Source organism: Aulonocara stuartgranti (assembly GCF_965226115.1).
Source record: "Aulonocara stuartgranti genome assembly, chromosome: 3".
NCBI classification, from domain to species: domain Eukaryota; kingdom Metazoa; phylum Chordata; class Actinopteri; order Cichliformes; family Cichlidae; genus Aulonocara; species Aulonocara stuartgranti.
The window spans coordinates 44,193,691-44,210,921 of record NC_138941.1 but is presented as its reverse complement, the minus strand read 5'-3'; the positions used below and the strand labels follow the sequence as shown (position 1 = coordinate 44,210,921).

Here is a 17,231-nt window from a genome sequence, read left to right as displayed (position 1 = left end):
CATGGCAGGGCAAAATATTTTTTCTAACATGGCAACCTTTTAAAAGTGAAAGGAGACAGAAAGACAGGTGAGCAAGAATAAAACTTAACTGACTTTTTGATGGCATTTTACACAAAGTACTAGTACAGTATCTAGAAAATGTGGGAAAATACTGGCATCATGTACAGTAATTTCTTCTGAAGAAATTATGTTAGGACCCTGAAAAAAACTTGCTATGTACAATAATGGATTTCTATACATTTGACATCAGATGAAAACTTTGGTTGTAAGATTCGGATAATTATTTGTTAAAAGCTAGAAATTTTAAATGAGAATAAGAAAGAAAAGTATTTCTTTGTGCCCCCCTTTCCCTGTTAATGTCCTACCTGGCCCCATGGCAAAACTTTGCTAGACCCGCCCCTGCACAGTTACCAGCTGTCAGCTACATAAAAAAGGATCCTGGTGTAAGTTGTCTCTCAGAAACAGTTCATAGCTTTCCTTCAACTCATTCATGTCACCTAAAAGGCAAACCTGTTTCTCCATCACCTGTTCAGCTCTGATGATTCAGTAAAAACATCTCCTGGTTTCATCTTCATGTTTCCCTCTCACCAGATAACCAAACCGATATCATGACCAGCAGCTTTTATGGCTGTGGCTCCAACAAACATCAGCTGATACTAGAAAGCAATATTAAATAAATTCTAACAACAGCTTATCAAGTTTAAAGGCGCTTCTGCTGTTTAATGCGACCTCCGCTAGTTTCCTCTTTCTGGCGCAAAGCGGGAGATAAACAAGCAAGAGAGACGGGACTTGCGGCAGAAATGCTGATCAGCTGATCATTGATCAGTTTCATGATTGAAGTAGCAGCAGGAGAGGGAGGGGGGAGAATGAGAGAAGAAGAGGCAGCTGACAGCGTAAAGACACAGAATAACTCCAGCTTTTTGTCTTTTTTTTTTATTGTTTCTGAAGTACGGGACAAATCCCGTTTATTTTCAGCTCAATACGAAACACGTAATATTAACTCTGAATACCAGAGGATTCCGTTTTTTACTGGACGGATGGCAACTCTACTAACTAACCATATGAATAAAATAAAGTTCACCAGTAACATCATATCACCCACCCAACTGTATAGAAACTCCATCATGCTAGCTAGTACACAGTACGAGTCAGCACAACGAAAATAAACTCCACCTAAACTAAGGACCTGCAGTTCAAAAAAGCGCCCCTTCGACAGCCAAACCCATCTGTCCTCTGATTGGATAGTTAAATTTGTGATTGACATGACATTGGCCAATCAGATGAAAGGAAGAAAAATAGGGTCAAAATCCGTACTTGTAACTTGAAGAGTTTCACATGTTTTTTTTTTGGCTAAGTCCACACACAAATTCTTTTTATACATACAAATCCTGATTTACAAGTACAAAACTGATTTACAAGTACAAAATATTTATGACCACAATTTGAGCCCATGTTGCTCTGCTAACATTGTCTTTAACTTGCTTTTTTTTTTTTTTTTTTTACAGCACCTAAATCTCCTAATGTAGACACTAACAAAACATTAGGCTTGCATTGTATGGCACAACTTAATTTTTTCTTGGTGTACTGATAGCATGGAGTTTTATTTTTAAACATCTTCCCTTTAAAAAGTGCATCTCAGTCTTTTGTGCTGTTATATCTCTGCGGTGTGGCTAGTATGTATTGCTAACTTTTGGAACTATTGTGAGGCTCCATCATCCACCACTGTTCTAAATAAATGGTCCATTGGAGTGATTGGAGATGATGCGACTCTTCCATCCAACGGCTTTGACAAACAGAATATAACAGTTTGTTGTGATTGGCTGATGGAGAGTCTGGGACAGGCAGCAGAATTAAGGACTATGCTATGAAGGGGCTTTAACCCTGAGTTAATGAGGATTGTCATGGTTCAAAAACTCTAATTCTGTGTTAACTATCACTTTGTTGGTTAAGCTGTCTGTTGATTCAGTGTTTGGGACTGACAATAATTGTAGTAGAATGAGCACTGCATACTATGACTGTGCAGGTAGTTTTTATAACAATAAAAAAAAAATACTGGTAGAACTATTGTCAACAAAATAATTATTAACAAAATAATTTACAGTCACATTAATGCAATTAAGTGTATCAGAAGAAAAAAAATCATAATATACTCTGTAATTTACATAATTTACACGTTAATGAATTTCCTCATATAGCTTACAACGTCAATAAAAAAAAGAGACACTTTCTCCAGTATTATAATAATAATATTATAAAAGTCACAGACTAAATGTAGTAAACAAATGTTTCCTCTTTTGTTTTCATATTAACCTTGTATTTTCTCATTCTGCTCATTTTATAAATTGTTGTTAAAAGCAAAATGTTAAACTTCACCTTTTTTATGTTTACACAAAAAATGGACAAAGGAAACTGTACACCAACTAGGAAACATCTTGGTAGGGGGACACTGAAACCTTCCTCACACGATTAAGCTGGATCTTGTCGTAGATGGTCTGAGGCTGTAAGTGTGAAAAAAAGACATCAAATCCACAGTTACTTGGTCTGTTTTAACATTAACCAGGATTTACAAAAAGTGAAGTATAAAAAGTGGAGTACTAAATATTGAGCACAAGGTAGGGAAAAGTATACTGTAGCGACTAGAGATGGCACGATACCACTTTTTTATGTCCGATACCGATACCGATATCATAAATTTGGATATCTGCCGATACCGATATGAATCCGATATAGTGTTTTTTAATCAACAAAACTGTTTTTTAAAATATCTTGCTGCATTTTGCAAGTCTGCAAGTTCATACTCAAGTTTAAAACAACAACTACACTAAAGCTATTCTGTTATACCTGTATACAAAAAAAATATTTCATAGTTCAGCAATACTGATCAATCTAATAAACTTAGACCTACACCATCCTCCCTATTCTGGTATTTTAAAGAGTACTTAGCGTAAATATTAAGCAACCTAACTAATAGGGTTCCAACTCCCAGCAACAACATAAATAAATAAAAAATAGGGAACCACCCCTCACGCTCCACCTCATGATGCTTAATCGACGTAATCAACCTTAATTTGATGCAGTGTGAAAAAAAATGCACAGAAATCAATTATTTTTCAAGAAATATTAAATAGATTCAACATCTTTCTTCAACAAAATTGCAGACTGCACAGATGGTACCTTCCCAAAGGAAAAAGTACTATAGCTTACTAGGGTATATATATTAGACTTAATAGTCACTATATACAGTAATTGACTTCTATTCATTTTACATCAAATTAAAACTTTGGGTGTCAGATAATTATTTATTAAAAGCTCGACATTTTAAATGAGAATAAGAAAGAAAAGTATGTCTTTGTGCCCCCTTTTCCCTGTTAATGCCCTATCGGCCCCCCTGGCTAAACTTTGCTAGATCCGCCCCTGCACAGTTACCAGCGTCAGCTACGTAGAAAAAGATCCTGGTGTAGAAAGTAATATTAAATAAATTCTAACAACAGCTTATCAAGCTTAAACGTGCTGCTGTTGTTCAGCCGCTGGTTTCCTCTTTCTGGTGCAAAGTGGACCAAAAACAAACAAGAGAGATGGACTCACGACAGAAAAGCCGATCAGCTGATCAGTTTCACGATTGAAGTAGCAGCCGGAGAGCGAGAGGCAGTCACTCGTTAAGCTTAACGTGGGAATGCTTTACAAACATTCAGAGCTGGACTTACACACTTGCTTTACTTTACTTTACTTCTCTCGGGGATAACTTTGTCGGAGATGAAATGCCGGGTTGCTAGCGAAGCTCCAAATGCTATCCAGACCACCGACAGGTCCCGCATGCCACAGCCGCTCTATCACGTGATGCATACTGCTCCGACGTGCTAACGTTCTGAGGTGAGTTACGGCGTGTTGCAAGTTTTGTGAGGTGCTTTCGTGATATTTAATGGATCGGATTACATTTTTTATTTTTCTCCGATATCCGATCCAGTAATTTAGGTCAGTATCGGACCGATACTGATACGTAATATCGGATCGGTCCATCTCTAGTAGCGACCTGACATTATTTCTCCAAAAGATATCAATTTAGTCTTACAAGAATCTCAAACAAAGTTTTGCTCTTACCCCAGGTTTAACTGCTGGGACTCTGTTATCGATGGTTTCGTACACCGAGCAAGGCTGCATGGTAGATGAAGTCCCCTGAGAGTGGACAGAGACAAGTAAAATCATTGAAAGTAAAACTTTTAGGAAACACATAATTTTCCTAACAAAACTTATGTCTGCAAAGTGTATGAGCATACTTACGTCATCATTTGTAAGCTCACCAATATCAGCATACACAGTGAGGTCATTTGTGTCACTTCCTGGTTACAAATGGAAAACCTCAGATAAACTATTAAAATATGGCACTATTGATGTTATTTTAATGTTAGCTAAAAAATGGACACAATCAAGAGTTTCTTACCAACTTGTTTTTTTCTGCAGCAACAAACTCCCACTATAATGGCTATAGTGACAAGAATCAAACATCCACCAGCTATGCCCACGAAAAGGAAAATGTATTTTCCTGCAAATTATGACATTGTTTACATTAGGAACATGCTAGGATTAAATGAACATAACCAAAATAATGCCAAGAAAACATATGCAGATATGTAGTTTTTACAAGTTGAATGAAAATTTTAACTTCAAAATTTAACCCTATATGCAACATCAACACCTACAGCGATGTGCAAAGGTCCAGAACCGTCTCTCATTTCTTTATATTTTGCTTCCAAGGAACCAGACTTTCCAGCATTTTTTAAATTGGACTTGAGCAACAATTACTACGAGTTTCTGGTAAAGACAAAAAGGTCTTTTGAAGTTTTACTTTGGACACTGGCTGCGTTTTTAAGTCCAAGATACCTAACTCAAGGCGATAACCCTGTGTTGTGTCAACACATAACTAAAAATACATAACGACAACAGCCGATTTTACATTGCACCTTTAGAGTCTTTGGGCCAGCAACCTGTTGAAAAATATACTATTTGTTCACATTTCTTTGGTTTAATACATGAAAAAAAAAAATCCAAAGAATGACACGTTTTGACAAACAAAAAAGTATTTTTGCACCAACAAGGTCATTTTCAAAGAGCTATTAGCTGAACAGTTGTTTATATCTCAGCATGGTGTGCAATGTGTCCTTAAAAAACTGAGGAAACTGGACAAGTGGAGGACACAGGACTGATTAGTCTCTATCATGGTTCGGAGCTGCAATTGATAGAATTAAGAACACAGAAAAGTCTAGAGAACTAGTGATGAAGCCCAATTAAAGAAATACAAGGTAGCTTGCCTAGGAGAAATCAGGCTGTGTAGAAAAATACAGGTGCTGATACCCAATGTTGATGTTAACTCTGTTTTTGCCTTATATAGTGCATTTATGTATTAAATATTTATGTTTAGAAATGCTTCAAAAAGTTACTGCACGTTTCCTATTTTCTTTGCAAAATATACAGAAATGAGGGGTGAGTCAAGACATTTGCACAATCGTATGTAAACTATTTATCCTGCTATATCATTTCACAGATTTACAATATCCATGGTCATGTTTGATCTGAGGATTGCATCAATATACAGGGAGTGCAGAATTATTAGGCAAATGAGTATTTTGTCCACATCATCCTCTTCATGCATGTTGTCTTACTCCAAGCTGTATAGGCTCGAAAGCCTACTACCAATTAAGCATATTAGGTGATGTACATCTCTGTAATGAGAAGGAGTGTGGTCTAATGACATCAACACCCTATATCAGGTGTGCATAATTATTAGGCAACGTTCTTTCCTTTGGCAAAATGGGTCAAAAGAAGGACTTGACAGGCTCAGAAAAGTCAAAAATAGTGAGATATCTTGCAGAGGGATGCAGCAGTCTCAAAATTGCAAAGCTTCTGAAGCGTGATCATCGAACAATCAAGCGTCTCATTCAAAATAGTCAACAGGGTCGCACGAAGCGTGTGGAAAAACCAAGGCGCAAAATAACTGCCCATGAACTGAGAAAAGTCAAGCGTGCAGCTGCCAAGATGCCACTTGCCACCAGTTTGGCCATATTTCAGAGCTGCAACATCACTGGAGTGCCCAAAAGCACAAGGTGTGCAATACTCAGAGACATGGCCAAGGTAAGAAAGGCTGAAAGACGACCACCACTGAACAAGACACACAAGCTGAAACCAAGACTGGGCCAAGAAATATCTCAAGACTGGTTTTTCTAAGGTTTTATGGACTGATGAAATGAGAGTGAGTCTTGATGGGCCAGATGGATGGGCCCGTGGCTGGATTGGTAAAGGGCAGAGAGCTCCAGTCCGACTCAGACGCCAGCAAGGTGGAGGTGGAGTACTGGTTTGGGCTGGTATCATCAAAGGTGAGCTTGTGGGGCCTTTTCGGGTTGAGGATGGAGTCAAGCTCAACTCCCAGTCCTACTGCCAGTTTCTGGAAGACACCTTCTTCAAGCAGTGGTACAGGAAGAAGTCTGCATCCTTCAAGAAAAACATGATTTCCATGCAGGACAATGCTCCATCACACACGTCCAAGTACTCCACAGCGTGGCTGGCAAGAAAGGGTATAAAAGAAGAAAAACTAATGACATGGCCTCCTTGTTCACCTGATCTGAATCCCATTGAGAACCTGTGGTCCATCATCAAATGTGAGATTTACAAGGAGGGAAAACAGTACACCTCTCTGAACAGTGTCTGGGAGGCTGTGGTTGCTGCTGCACGCAATGTTGATGGTGAACAGATCAAAACACTGACAGAATCCATGGATGGCAGGCTTTTGAGTGTCCTTGCAGAGAAAGGTGGCTATATTGGTCGCTGATTTGTTTTTGTTTTGTTTTTGAATGTCAGAAATGTATATTTGTGAATGTGGAGATGTTATATTGGTTTCACTGGTAAAAATAAATAATTGAAATGGGTATATATTTGTTTTTTGTTAAGTTGCCTAATAATTATGCACAGTAATAGTCACCTGCACACACAGATATCCCCCTAAAATAGCTAAAACTAAAAACAAACTAAAAACTACTTCCACAAACATTCAGCTTTGATATTAATGAGTTTTTTGGGTTCATTGAGAACATGGTTGTTGTTCAATAATAAAATTATTCCTCAAAAATACAACTTGCCTAATAATTCTGCACTCCCTGTATTGTAGATAGACTTTATAACGACTTGTTATATGTCCTACACCTGTTGGACACTACCTGGTTCTTGTTGTGTGTCTTTGCTGCACTTCACTGTTTTAAATGCAGACTTCTCACTGACATGATTGGAAACTGTGCAGGTGACATTGGTCTCTCCATCCTGCTCCCTGATGATGTATTGTTGCCTGGGACCAGTTAGTGTTTGTTTTCCTACAGTCCAGTTGTAGCTGACATCACCAGTTGTGCTGCACTCCAGCAGAACTTTACATGATTCATTTAAGGGAATCCAGGTAGAACTGATTTTTATGTCAGGCTTAGCTATGGGCTCTAATGAGAAAACAGAAGGAGAGAGAGTCTGTGTCAGTTCACTTTTTGCTTCAGAGCTTAAAGTATATGTGGAGTTCTGAAAATGTATTATATAAAACTAATAATATATATAACTAACATTACAACAACAAATTCAGATAAGTACTGCTTTGCCAGTTGGTCACATCTGGTCTAAAAAAATGCAAAAAAAAAAAGCTCAAAAACAAACCAAATTGTATAAACTAAATGCTTTAAAGATATATTCTATTCCAAGTTAATTACCATACCAGCTTTATTTATAAAGCACTTTAACATTAAGATCCTAAAATGTACAGGTAGCCAGTGGAGTGAAATTAAATGGCATTAATAAGCTCAGACTTTTTTCTTCCAGTTAAAAGACGCACTGGAGCATTTTGCACAACCTTCAGATGCCTAATGGACGCATCACTAGCATCACAATAAAGGACATTGACAAGATTAAAGTCAAATCAAGAACAATGATGGGTGAGGGTTATGATGAGCAAAAACAAGTAGGATTTGCTATTTGAGCAAATATCTAAATGATTTCATCTTCATCTTAATTTTCAAGTTACTAAAAAATCTGGGAAAGACACAATAACAGATGTGCAGTAAAAAGAACAACAACAAAAAACTGAGGTTGATTAACCATTACAAACTGTTGCATTGTATTTCACACAGATTAGTATCAATAAACAGATATGTAGATATAAAGTTCAAAATATAAAATAAAATCATTTAATTAGTATTTTACACAATACGTATTCAACATTAACACATTAAGGTGACTGTGAAAGCACAGAAAACCCAAGTTAATCAATAAAGTAATCAAGAGGAAAGAAAATTTAAAAAAGAGCTACTGGGGTTTCTTTTCATTAGGATGCTTTTAGAATTAAAACAAACAAGCAAAAAAAAAAAAAAATGTCTCTTACCATGAACTTGCAGAGTGATGGTGACTGAAGGCCTTTGCCTATCATTCACCTCTGAGACAAAAGTGAAATCACCAGAATCTTGAAGAGTCAGTTGTCTCACTGTTAAAGTAAAGTCTGTGAGGTTCAGCTCTGATCTGTCCTTAAATGGAGAGTCTTTAGAAACACCCACATCTTTGTCTGCAACTGGTATTCCTCCATATCTCCATGTTGCTGCAGTCACTCCTTCAGTTGGTAAGCCTGACGAAAGCTCCACAGTATCGCCAACGTTTTTATGAATGACGCGTTTTCCACTGGAAGTCTCCACATCTGAAAAACATACAAACAACTGAGTATGATCTTCATGAAAGTTCAAAGTTCATTCAGTTAGTGAGAAAAAAAGACCAAATTGCCTGCAACCATATCCTCTAGTTTTTGTATGAAAACTGTGATTGCTAATGCAAATATAAGACTGAAGACAATTGACATTTATGATATAAGTGACCTTGCAAAGCTAAAATTTAAATATGGTAAAAATAATTACATAGATGTTTCTAGGTTGTACTTTCTCTATGGACAAACAAAAAGTATTTATTTTGTAATTTTAGGATAACTAGAGCAGTGCATGAATAAAAAATGAATAAAAAACAAAAATAAATACTCAACGAAAAAACCAACTGAAGGAATCTAAAGGCAGTTGTTCATTAGTATTATTATTATTATTATTTATAGCAATAATCAATACTTTAACTCAACAATAGTCTGTGTGATTACAAAAAATGCTGCATTTTGATAAAAAAGAAAATGCTGCAAATTTGTGGGCAAAGGTTACAACTGCCCTCTGTGTTGTGAGCTCATCACTTTCGGCCAGTGCTGCAACTGGTGGAGAGCACTCAGGAAATGCTGCTGTTGCTAGTGTCATGTCTGACTCACAGGTTTTTCCATTTTGCTATACTGAGTTTATTTGTCCTTTCTAGTCACTACATGTTTTTTATGTATTTTTCTTTTCTTTTGTTTTTGTTTCTAAATAGAAGAGAATCAACACATAGATCAATTTATGTCTGTACAAAAGACTTCTGAAATGTGTCCACACCCCCATTTCAGTCAGATCAATTACTGCGTAGAACTGTACTGTATGAGATGTTATGCATAAGCATAAGAAGTATACAATAGAAAAATAAAACTTGCATTTTATACTTGAAAATACCTAAAAAATACAAAATAAAAAAATCAGGAAGCAACAGAAACAGAAATGATGATCAGTCCTTGAGTTTCTACATTTAGATTTCTAAACAGATGCAAGAGGAAATCTGAAGTAGCAAAGATGCAAACCAAACTGCCAATTTAGAAATACAAGATGTAACATGGTCAATGTTGATTAAGTTATAAATCCTCAAGTAGGGAGAACAAATTTTTAACATAACACAAGAACATGAGACTTAATCGGGAGAAACTACTGCTCTTAGAATATTTAGGTGTTGAAAAACATTTAAATTTTTAGTTATTTATTTTTTATATAAAGTTCACAAGTTCGCATGATATTATAGCTTTAAAGTCACCGCTACATTTTGTAACACCAGGTTTAGAAACTCACAAGAAAAATACACTGCAAGCCTCTTCCAAGGAAGACATGTCACTTCTCAAGAGTTGAAGCACTTCTGATGTACTAACTAAGCATGTATCAGAGTTTATGAAGCAAACAAATACAACACATTAGTATTGTATTTGTGACACACATCTGAGAAAGATCTGAAAGCACAGGTGTACTTACAGTAGAAGCAGACCCAGAGAAGTAGCACAATGCTCTTAACGAAGTAGCTACGATAACAAAGTCGACCACCAAACATCGCTGTGGGGAGAGGAACAACGTCTGTTTCCTCTTCTTGTCTGTCAAACTGTGGCTTCACAAGTAAGTGCAGAGAAAAAACTGAGAGGGTGGAGAGTGGGGGGAGGTTTCAATCAACACAGAAGCAGAACAAGCGGTCTTAAACTTGCATGATATGCAGCAAGATTAATGTAGGCACGCTATTTAAAATCCATTAAAACACATTAAAACTAAATTAAACTTAGTTAAAAAAAAAGATATTTGAGAGGATTTTCTAAGACACTGTTGGGAACAGTTAAGATGGACAACAGCATTGCCTATTTTTGCTATAACAACATTTTTAGGTCACAGAAAGCAGCCTAAATAAATACAAATTCCTACTTACATTAAACATTAAAAATCCTGGGCCCTTATTATTGGTAGTCAGTCCTACTTTGCATTAACAGTACAAACCCTGCATTTACTGCTACAAACAACTGTATCTAAGCTAGATGTGAAGATAAGATGAGAGATTAGAGTCCTTTTCTAATAAGATTTCTGCAAGAAGAACATAACCACATCCTGCCTCAGATATGTTACACTTTACAGAGTGTTGTCCTAAACTTTATTCACCCCAGAATAGAGGAGAACATGGATCCAGATAATGAACTGCAGTTTAAACATTTAAATAAACCACCATCTCTGTTATGACTCAGTTTCTTATTACCACTGCAGCACCCTGTCTGTATATACTGTATGTAGACATACATACATACACATACAAAAATTATATTGGACAAAATGAATAAACAATTAATTAAAGACAAATGTGTTTGAGTTCCCCTCTCCTGAACAAGTCTTATCCTTGCTGAGCTGGAGATTTCTTTACAATAAGGAAATGATTTTGGTCTGGAGTAACACTGGTGGAGCTTTGTCCAATAAGTTGTGAAATATTTCAACACTGCTGCTAAGTGCTGTTTTCCTCTGCACACTGTGTAGATGAAAATATGCTTATTTTCTTATTTCCTCTGCAGGGCTTCAGTCTGTGCTTGCACGATGAGGCCTATAATAGTATATGCCTTAAGCAGAAGTTAGGGTTCTGTGGGGACTTAACACAGGAGGAAGTGAACTACCCATCATCAAGATAAAGCTCATTTCTATGCAGCCTGCTCAGAGAAATTACATGTAAAGAGGATATATGACCATGCTGACCTGCCTGGTCTGTCCTGACTGATCTGATTCGCTGCAGCCAACAAAACAAAACACTTTTCAGACACATATATATTTTTAAACACACCCAGAGACAGATGGAGTGAAGTAAGTGTCTCGATGGACTAAGATGTAGGTGTATGGACACCATCTTTATGAATTCCCCAGACAAGTGCCTAAAGAGGTTCGACACTGTCTATCATTGCGGTTTACGTCTTATTACTGCCTGTGGAAACTGTGCACATCACTGCTGTCTGTATGCTGTTGCCAAGTGGCCAACTCTGTCTCTATCAGGAGAATCTCCCATTGGTTACTTTTTATCTAGAAATCTCCTCTTGGGCTGTTTTTTTCTTATCCGCGTCTATATGTGCAAACCCCACAACCAGTATAGCCAACACTTTCACAATATAGAGAACAGCTCTCTTGGTCAGTGTTGCTGCTTTTAATGTCACTCTTGCAATGATAAAGGTTTTTAATTTTAACACCCAATACATATCATTATATAACAACAACAACAACAACAACAACAACAATAATAATAATGGATTGCATTTATATAGCGCTTTTCACAAAGCCTTAATGAGAGAAAGTCAAATATCACACTTGCACTTTACATAATAAGGTTGATCTATTGTATTTTTAGCTTCAGATGAGTGTACGTTAAAGGTGAGTGCATCTTAACTGCAGCTAAGCAGCCAAAGCCTGATCTCCCACAGGCAACAAAAGCACTGGTAAGCAGTTAGGGTTGTATCACAACCCATAAAGGAGAATTGCTGCCTTTGGACAATTTTCTACTTTAGTGTCAGCTTTGCGGTAAAACATAAGCACTCAAAGAAAGAGCCTGTGTGAGTGTGATAAAAAAGCCCAGAAGCGATCACAGCTAATGCAATGATTGCAACAAAATCTGTCATTTAGCTGTCCGTTTGACATAATGGCCGTTCATGAAACAGAGCAATCCACCTTAAAAGTTTCCAGAAGCCTTTCAGTAAATCCCCCCTATATTTGATTCAGTCTGACATTAGTTTATGTTGTTATTTGACTAATGTGTGGAAACTTGCCACCATAACTGTGGTTACACAACTACAGAAAAATGTCACAGCTCAGTCATATCTGTGAACTCGGGTCCTCTAAACTTAAAGTAATAGTGAGCTAATAAGATTGCGTCTTTAAATGAGTATAATTATGAAAACGCTAAAATACTTGGCAACTGTAAGATTGCAACTATGTAGCAGTGATGACTTAGGGCTGATTGCACAGACAGCTACAGTGCTTTTCTCGTATTATGATTCGGATCAGTTGGATTATTTTTATATAGTGTTAGTGCATAACAGCAGTCACCTCCATGTGCTTTAAACTGCAAAGCAAAAACCTTAACAATATAAGAGAGAAAACTTCAGCAGAACCAAACACAAAGACAGGGGCAAGGGCAAGAAATGTGAAAACAAAACAGAAGTGGAAGCAAGAGTCAAAGTCAATTTGATTTAAATAGCACATTTAAAACAACACATGTTGACCAAGGTGTTGTACAATAAAAGAAATACAAACGTAGGGAGACATGATACAAGTTAGGAGAAAGAATAATAAAATTAGAAGATTTGAGTAAGAAGTAAGATAAATGAAAGTAATACAAACTCATTCTGATTTAAAAGTTATGGAGTAAAAGTGGGTTTTCAGACGGGTTTTAAAAGTGTCCAATGTTGGGGAGGTCCTGATTTGAAGTGAAGTGGAACAATTTAGGAGCAGTTACAGCAAAGGCCCAATCTCCTCTGTGCAAGGCGTTAGTTAAGTAAGTGTAAAGACAAAGATAGGAAGTTAAATGACAGAAAATGCACAAGGAAAGGTAATTACCAAAATAAAACAAGAAGCCAAAAACTCAGAAAAAGGAAAGAAAAAGTTGTGGAAACAGAAGAACGGAACAAAATAAATACAAGGGAGGAAATCAGTGAAACAGACCTGGAGAGAAACTCAAATATTAATCGACACCCAACAGAAAGCCACATACATTATTATACGTGTATAGAAAGTTACTCTTTATGATTCTGTATGAAGGCTTTTGCTAAACCTTATGTATATATCAATACAATAAACATAGTTTTAAGACATTTTACAATTTTTGTACTATAATCAGAAATAAGATGGACTAATATTGTCATGAGGGGGGTCTTTATTAAGAACCTGAAACTGTGTAGCTGCTGCAGTGTCTCTTTGGCCAGCACCACTGTGGTTTTCCTGGTGTCACGTGTTCATGTGAAGCAGAGAGAGCTTACCGACAATGACTGAAACTCACAGTGCGGTGTTCACAGTGGTCTCTTCACGTATGTGCACGCCATGAAGTTGAACGTCTTTTAATTTAAATTTTTTCTTGTTTACTTCAAGGAAAATGATCTCTCTGTAAACACACTGCTGATGAAACAAAAAAAGTTTTGATGTTTCCTGTTTAAAGCGTAGCAACACAAACTGTGTGTAACACCTCCCACATCTATGCTACTGACGATCAGCCACTGATGTTACTTCTCTGTAGATCAACATCTTTATGAGTTGTGAGCGACATTGTTTTCACATGTAATCACAAAAAAACATCTGAGCTTCAGTTTCATACTTTTAAATAAATCCAGTGTTTAGGTTACTTGTGTCAGACCTCGCATATCTTTCTCTTGTAAGAAAATAAAATCAGAAAAAAATAAAACTAGCATCATTAATTTTTTTTGAAACTACAAATAGTCTGGTTTGATGATGTTAACAGATCCGCAGACAGATATTTCACTGGTGGTTTACCGGTATAACTTTGTACCAAGTAGAATTTTGTAGCTGCACTGACTGCATAGTCAGTTAAGATTAGGCTGGAGTTTATCACCATTACCACCATTATGTTTAAGATTTTAATTTTTAATAATATGTCTTTAGATGGCTGACAGCCTCATAGGCTGAACTGACTTGGAATGATCCTGGGAGAAGACATGTTTTCCTTTGGAGTTGTAGAGCTACGCGGGGCTGTGACCCCTTATGAAAAACAGAGGAGCTTTTTATAAATCGTCGAAGATGTCTGCTGTAAAATCATTTTACCCAGGAAAAAGGACAATTCAAAGGAATTATTCAAAACCCCAAATTACCATGACATTGTTCACTATGATGAAACTTCTGATGTCAACTGTAGCATCAAGTAGTTCAGACATGTTTGTTCAAAGACAGTTACTGTGTACGCTCAGATGAGTCTGACCACGTCTAAATGTACTGAGGCCTCTTAGCCGCTTTGAGATATTACACAGTTTCCTGTTTTCTGAGATATGGTGAGGGGAATTGGATGACACAGTTGCTTTTTAAAGAAGTGATCATACCATAAACACTCCCTTTCCCTTCTCCATCACGTCATTTTCTATTTATTTCAAGCATTTCCCACTAGTTTGTGTATAGGATCAACTGAGCTGGTCAGCCTTTGAGGAAAATAACTGGTGAAAACCTGAAGTGTAACAGATGTGTGGTTAGTGACATTTCGAAACAAGAAGTGATACAGTACTGGTAAAGTGAGGCCGAACAATGACTCATTCAAGAAACAGAACCAACACAGGACACCCTTAAGGGCACTCCCTGAAATATTTACTGGAAAGATCTTCAGCACAAACCCGATGAGTTCAAAAGTTTGTAACAATGTTACAATAAAGTTTCCACCAAGTTAGAATTCAGAGGTGCATGAACACTGCTACAAATAATGACATAGATATTACAATACAAAGCACATTTGTCCTCTAATATTACATATTTAAACGCAGTGAAGTTGTACACTTGACTCTTGCAAACCACCATAAAAATGGAGCAGAAAGCAAAACCACAGAGCCCCACCACGTGGCTAAAAATGGTAACCAGCAAAAGTGATACCAGTGCCTTTAACCTTTGGCAATACACTCTTCTTCACACACACACACACACACACACACACACACACACACACACACACACACACACACACACACACAAACGCTGAGTTGAGCATGCCTGTGTGTGTGTTTGTGATTAGTGTACATAGACCTGTTACAAACTGTTAACTAACAAAGTTTATCACATATCAACTCAGATGCTGACTGTAGTTCATTCAAACCTTCAGACATTTCAACCGCAGTTAAAAATACTTACCTGCATTAACAGACACATGAGGTCATTGGTAGCTCAAGCTCATGGGAAACAAAGTCTCTGTGATACCAGGTAAATCGTGTGATAGTTTTAATGTTTAGCTTCTTCTGTTTTATATTTTCAAATCAAGTTTGAATCATAATTATGTTTACTTAAGATAGCCGCTAGCTGTTTGCAGATACACAGGAAACCAACTAGGACACTGTTGGTCAGCGTTAGCGGGTGCATTTCATGCTAATATTTCCTCTTGCAGAGACATCTTCCCACAGCAGCACCACTTACATACTTTAAGCAACACTGTTTAAAGAGTCTGTTAATACATTTTTGTCTGGAAAAATTTGTGCCACCATAATTTAGCATGTCAGAAATCTTGCTTTCTATATGTGTGATGGAAAAACTATCAATATCAGAAAGTGCACCAGAGAATACAAAAGAATAAGATGAGCATGGCTTTAGGTCTGCCTTAAAAAGTAATGTTTTTAATCCAAATTGAATTACTTTAAATCCATCATTCAATCACTAATGAATACTGAGTTATTAACCCTTACAATCTCTTGCCATACATTATTCAGCATCTTCAGGGCCACTCATTAGTTCAGAACTGTCACCACAGCCGTCACCTACTGTTCTTTAAAAAGGATCATATAAAATAGTCTTTTTGTCTGTGAAATATTTAATACAAAATTAAGATTTTGGCATAATGATTTCTTTGTTATTATACTCTATACTCAGAACTCAATAGGGAGAATAAGTCATGCTTAGTATCTATATTGACATGGACAAGGTAATGTGTTAGGAATGAAAGGCCACATGGTTTAATGATAATTAGGCCACTGTTGTGAAGTCTGTTTCAAATCCACACAGTGGGCTGCTGGATGTCATTCTGTAAGAATCTGACGGTGCTCATCCTGTTCTTCCTTGCACAAAGATGCAGATAGTCCTGCTGATGGGTTAAGGATCTCGTACAGCCCAGTCCAGCTCTCCTAGAGTAGCTCCCTGTCTCCTGGAATCTCCTCCAGGCCCTTGAGACTGTGCTGGCAGACACAGCAAACTTTCTAGCAATGGCACATATTGATGTGCTATCCTTGATGAGTTGGACTATTTGTGCAGCCTCTGTAGTATCCAGATATTGCCACATACTACCAGTACTGAGACTGACCACAGTCAAATTCAAAAATAGTGAAAAACAGCCAGAAAAGGTGAGGAGGGAAAAATGGCCTCCACTGTAAAACCATACCTGTTTAACAAACAAACAAGCTTTTATTTTGTTACATACAGTATCATATGTAGTGAAATGTTCTTGTGTCCATGCTGGAGATGTAGCTGCGGCGTTCCACTGCCTTTTTTTAAGCATGAAGGGTCTAGACAGGACCCTTACTGGGTGGGACTGAACTTGCGACTCCTGCTCCAAAGATGTGTCATGTTACCACTACACTTTCCAGCTGTTTTGGGACTTGTCTCATTGTTGCCCCTCTACTGCATCTATTATTGATTGATTTCATCGATGCCAACGCTGAGTCTAATTAAAGGGTCGAGACGTGGTGGTGTTAGACATTGCAACAGCCTATCCGGTGTACAAATTAGCCTTTGTGCACATGGTTGCAGAATTTTCACTGACACTAAAGTGCAGTCACTTCTTCTTCTTTTCTTCCCAACACTAAATTGGTGTGTTTCTGGTCAACATTGTGTGAACAGGATTGTTTTCATGGTTCCTCT

General features: G+C 37.2%; 1 protein-coding gene across 1 annotated transcript; it reads right to left on the bottom strand.

The window, feature by feature from the left end:
- Window positions 1–963: 963 nt before the first annotated feature.
- Window positions 964–10,257, bottom strand: LOC309702791 (uncharacterized protein). The gene is made up of 7 exons (XM_082527419.1): window positions 10,149–10,257; window positions 8,402–8,707; window positions 7,206–7,472; window positions 4,439–4,540; window positions 4,279–4,337; window positions 4,099–4,173; window positions 964–2,498 (listed from the first exon to the last, which is right to left on the bottom strand). Exons 1-7 carry the CDS (start codon window positions 10,222–10,224, stop codon window positions 2,421–2,423), a joined length of 963 nt encoding a protein of 320 aa, XP_082383545.1. The 5' UTR covers window positions 10,225–10,257; the 3' UTR covers window positions 964–2,420.
- Window positions 10,258–17,231: the final 6,974 nt, after the last annotated feature.

Coding starts and splice junctions, on each gene's coding strand:
- LOC309702791 (XM_082527419.1), bottom strand. CDS start 10,224: ATGTTTGGTGGTCGACTTTGTTATCGTAGCTACTTCGTTAAGAGCATT. Junction 4,338..4,438: donor CTGCAGAAAAAAACAAGTTG/GTAAGAAACTCT, acceptor ATTTGTAACCAG/GAAGTGACACAAATGACCTC. Junction 4,174..4,278: donor GTGAGCTTACAAATGATGAC/GTAAGTATGCTC, acceptor GTCCACTCTCAG/GGGACTTCATCTACCATGCA.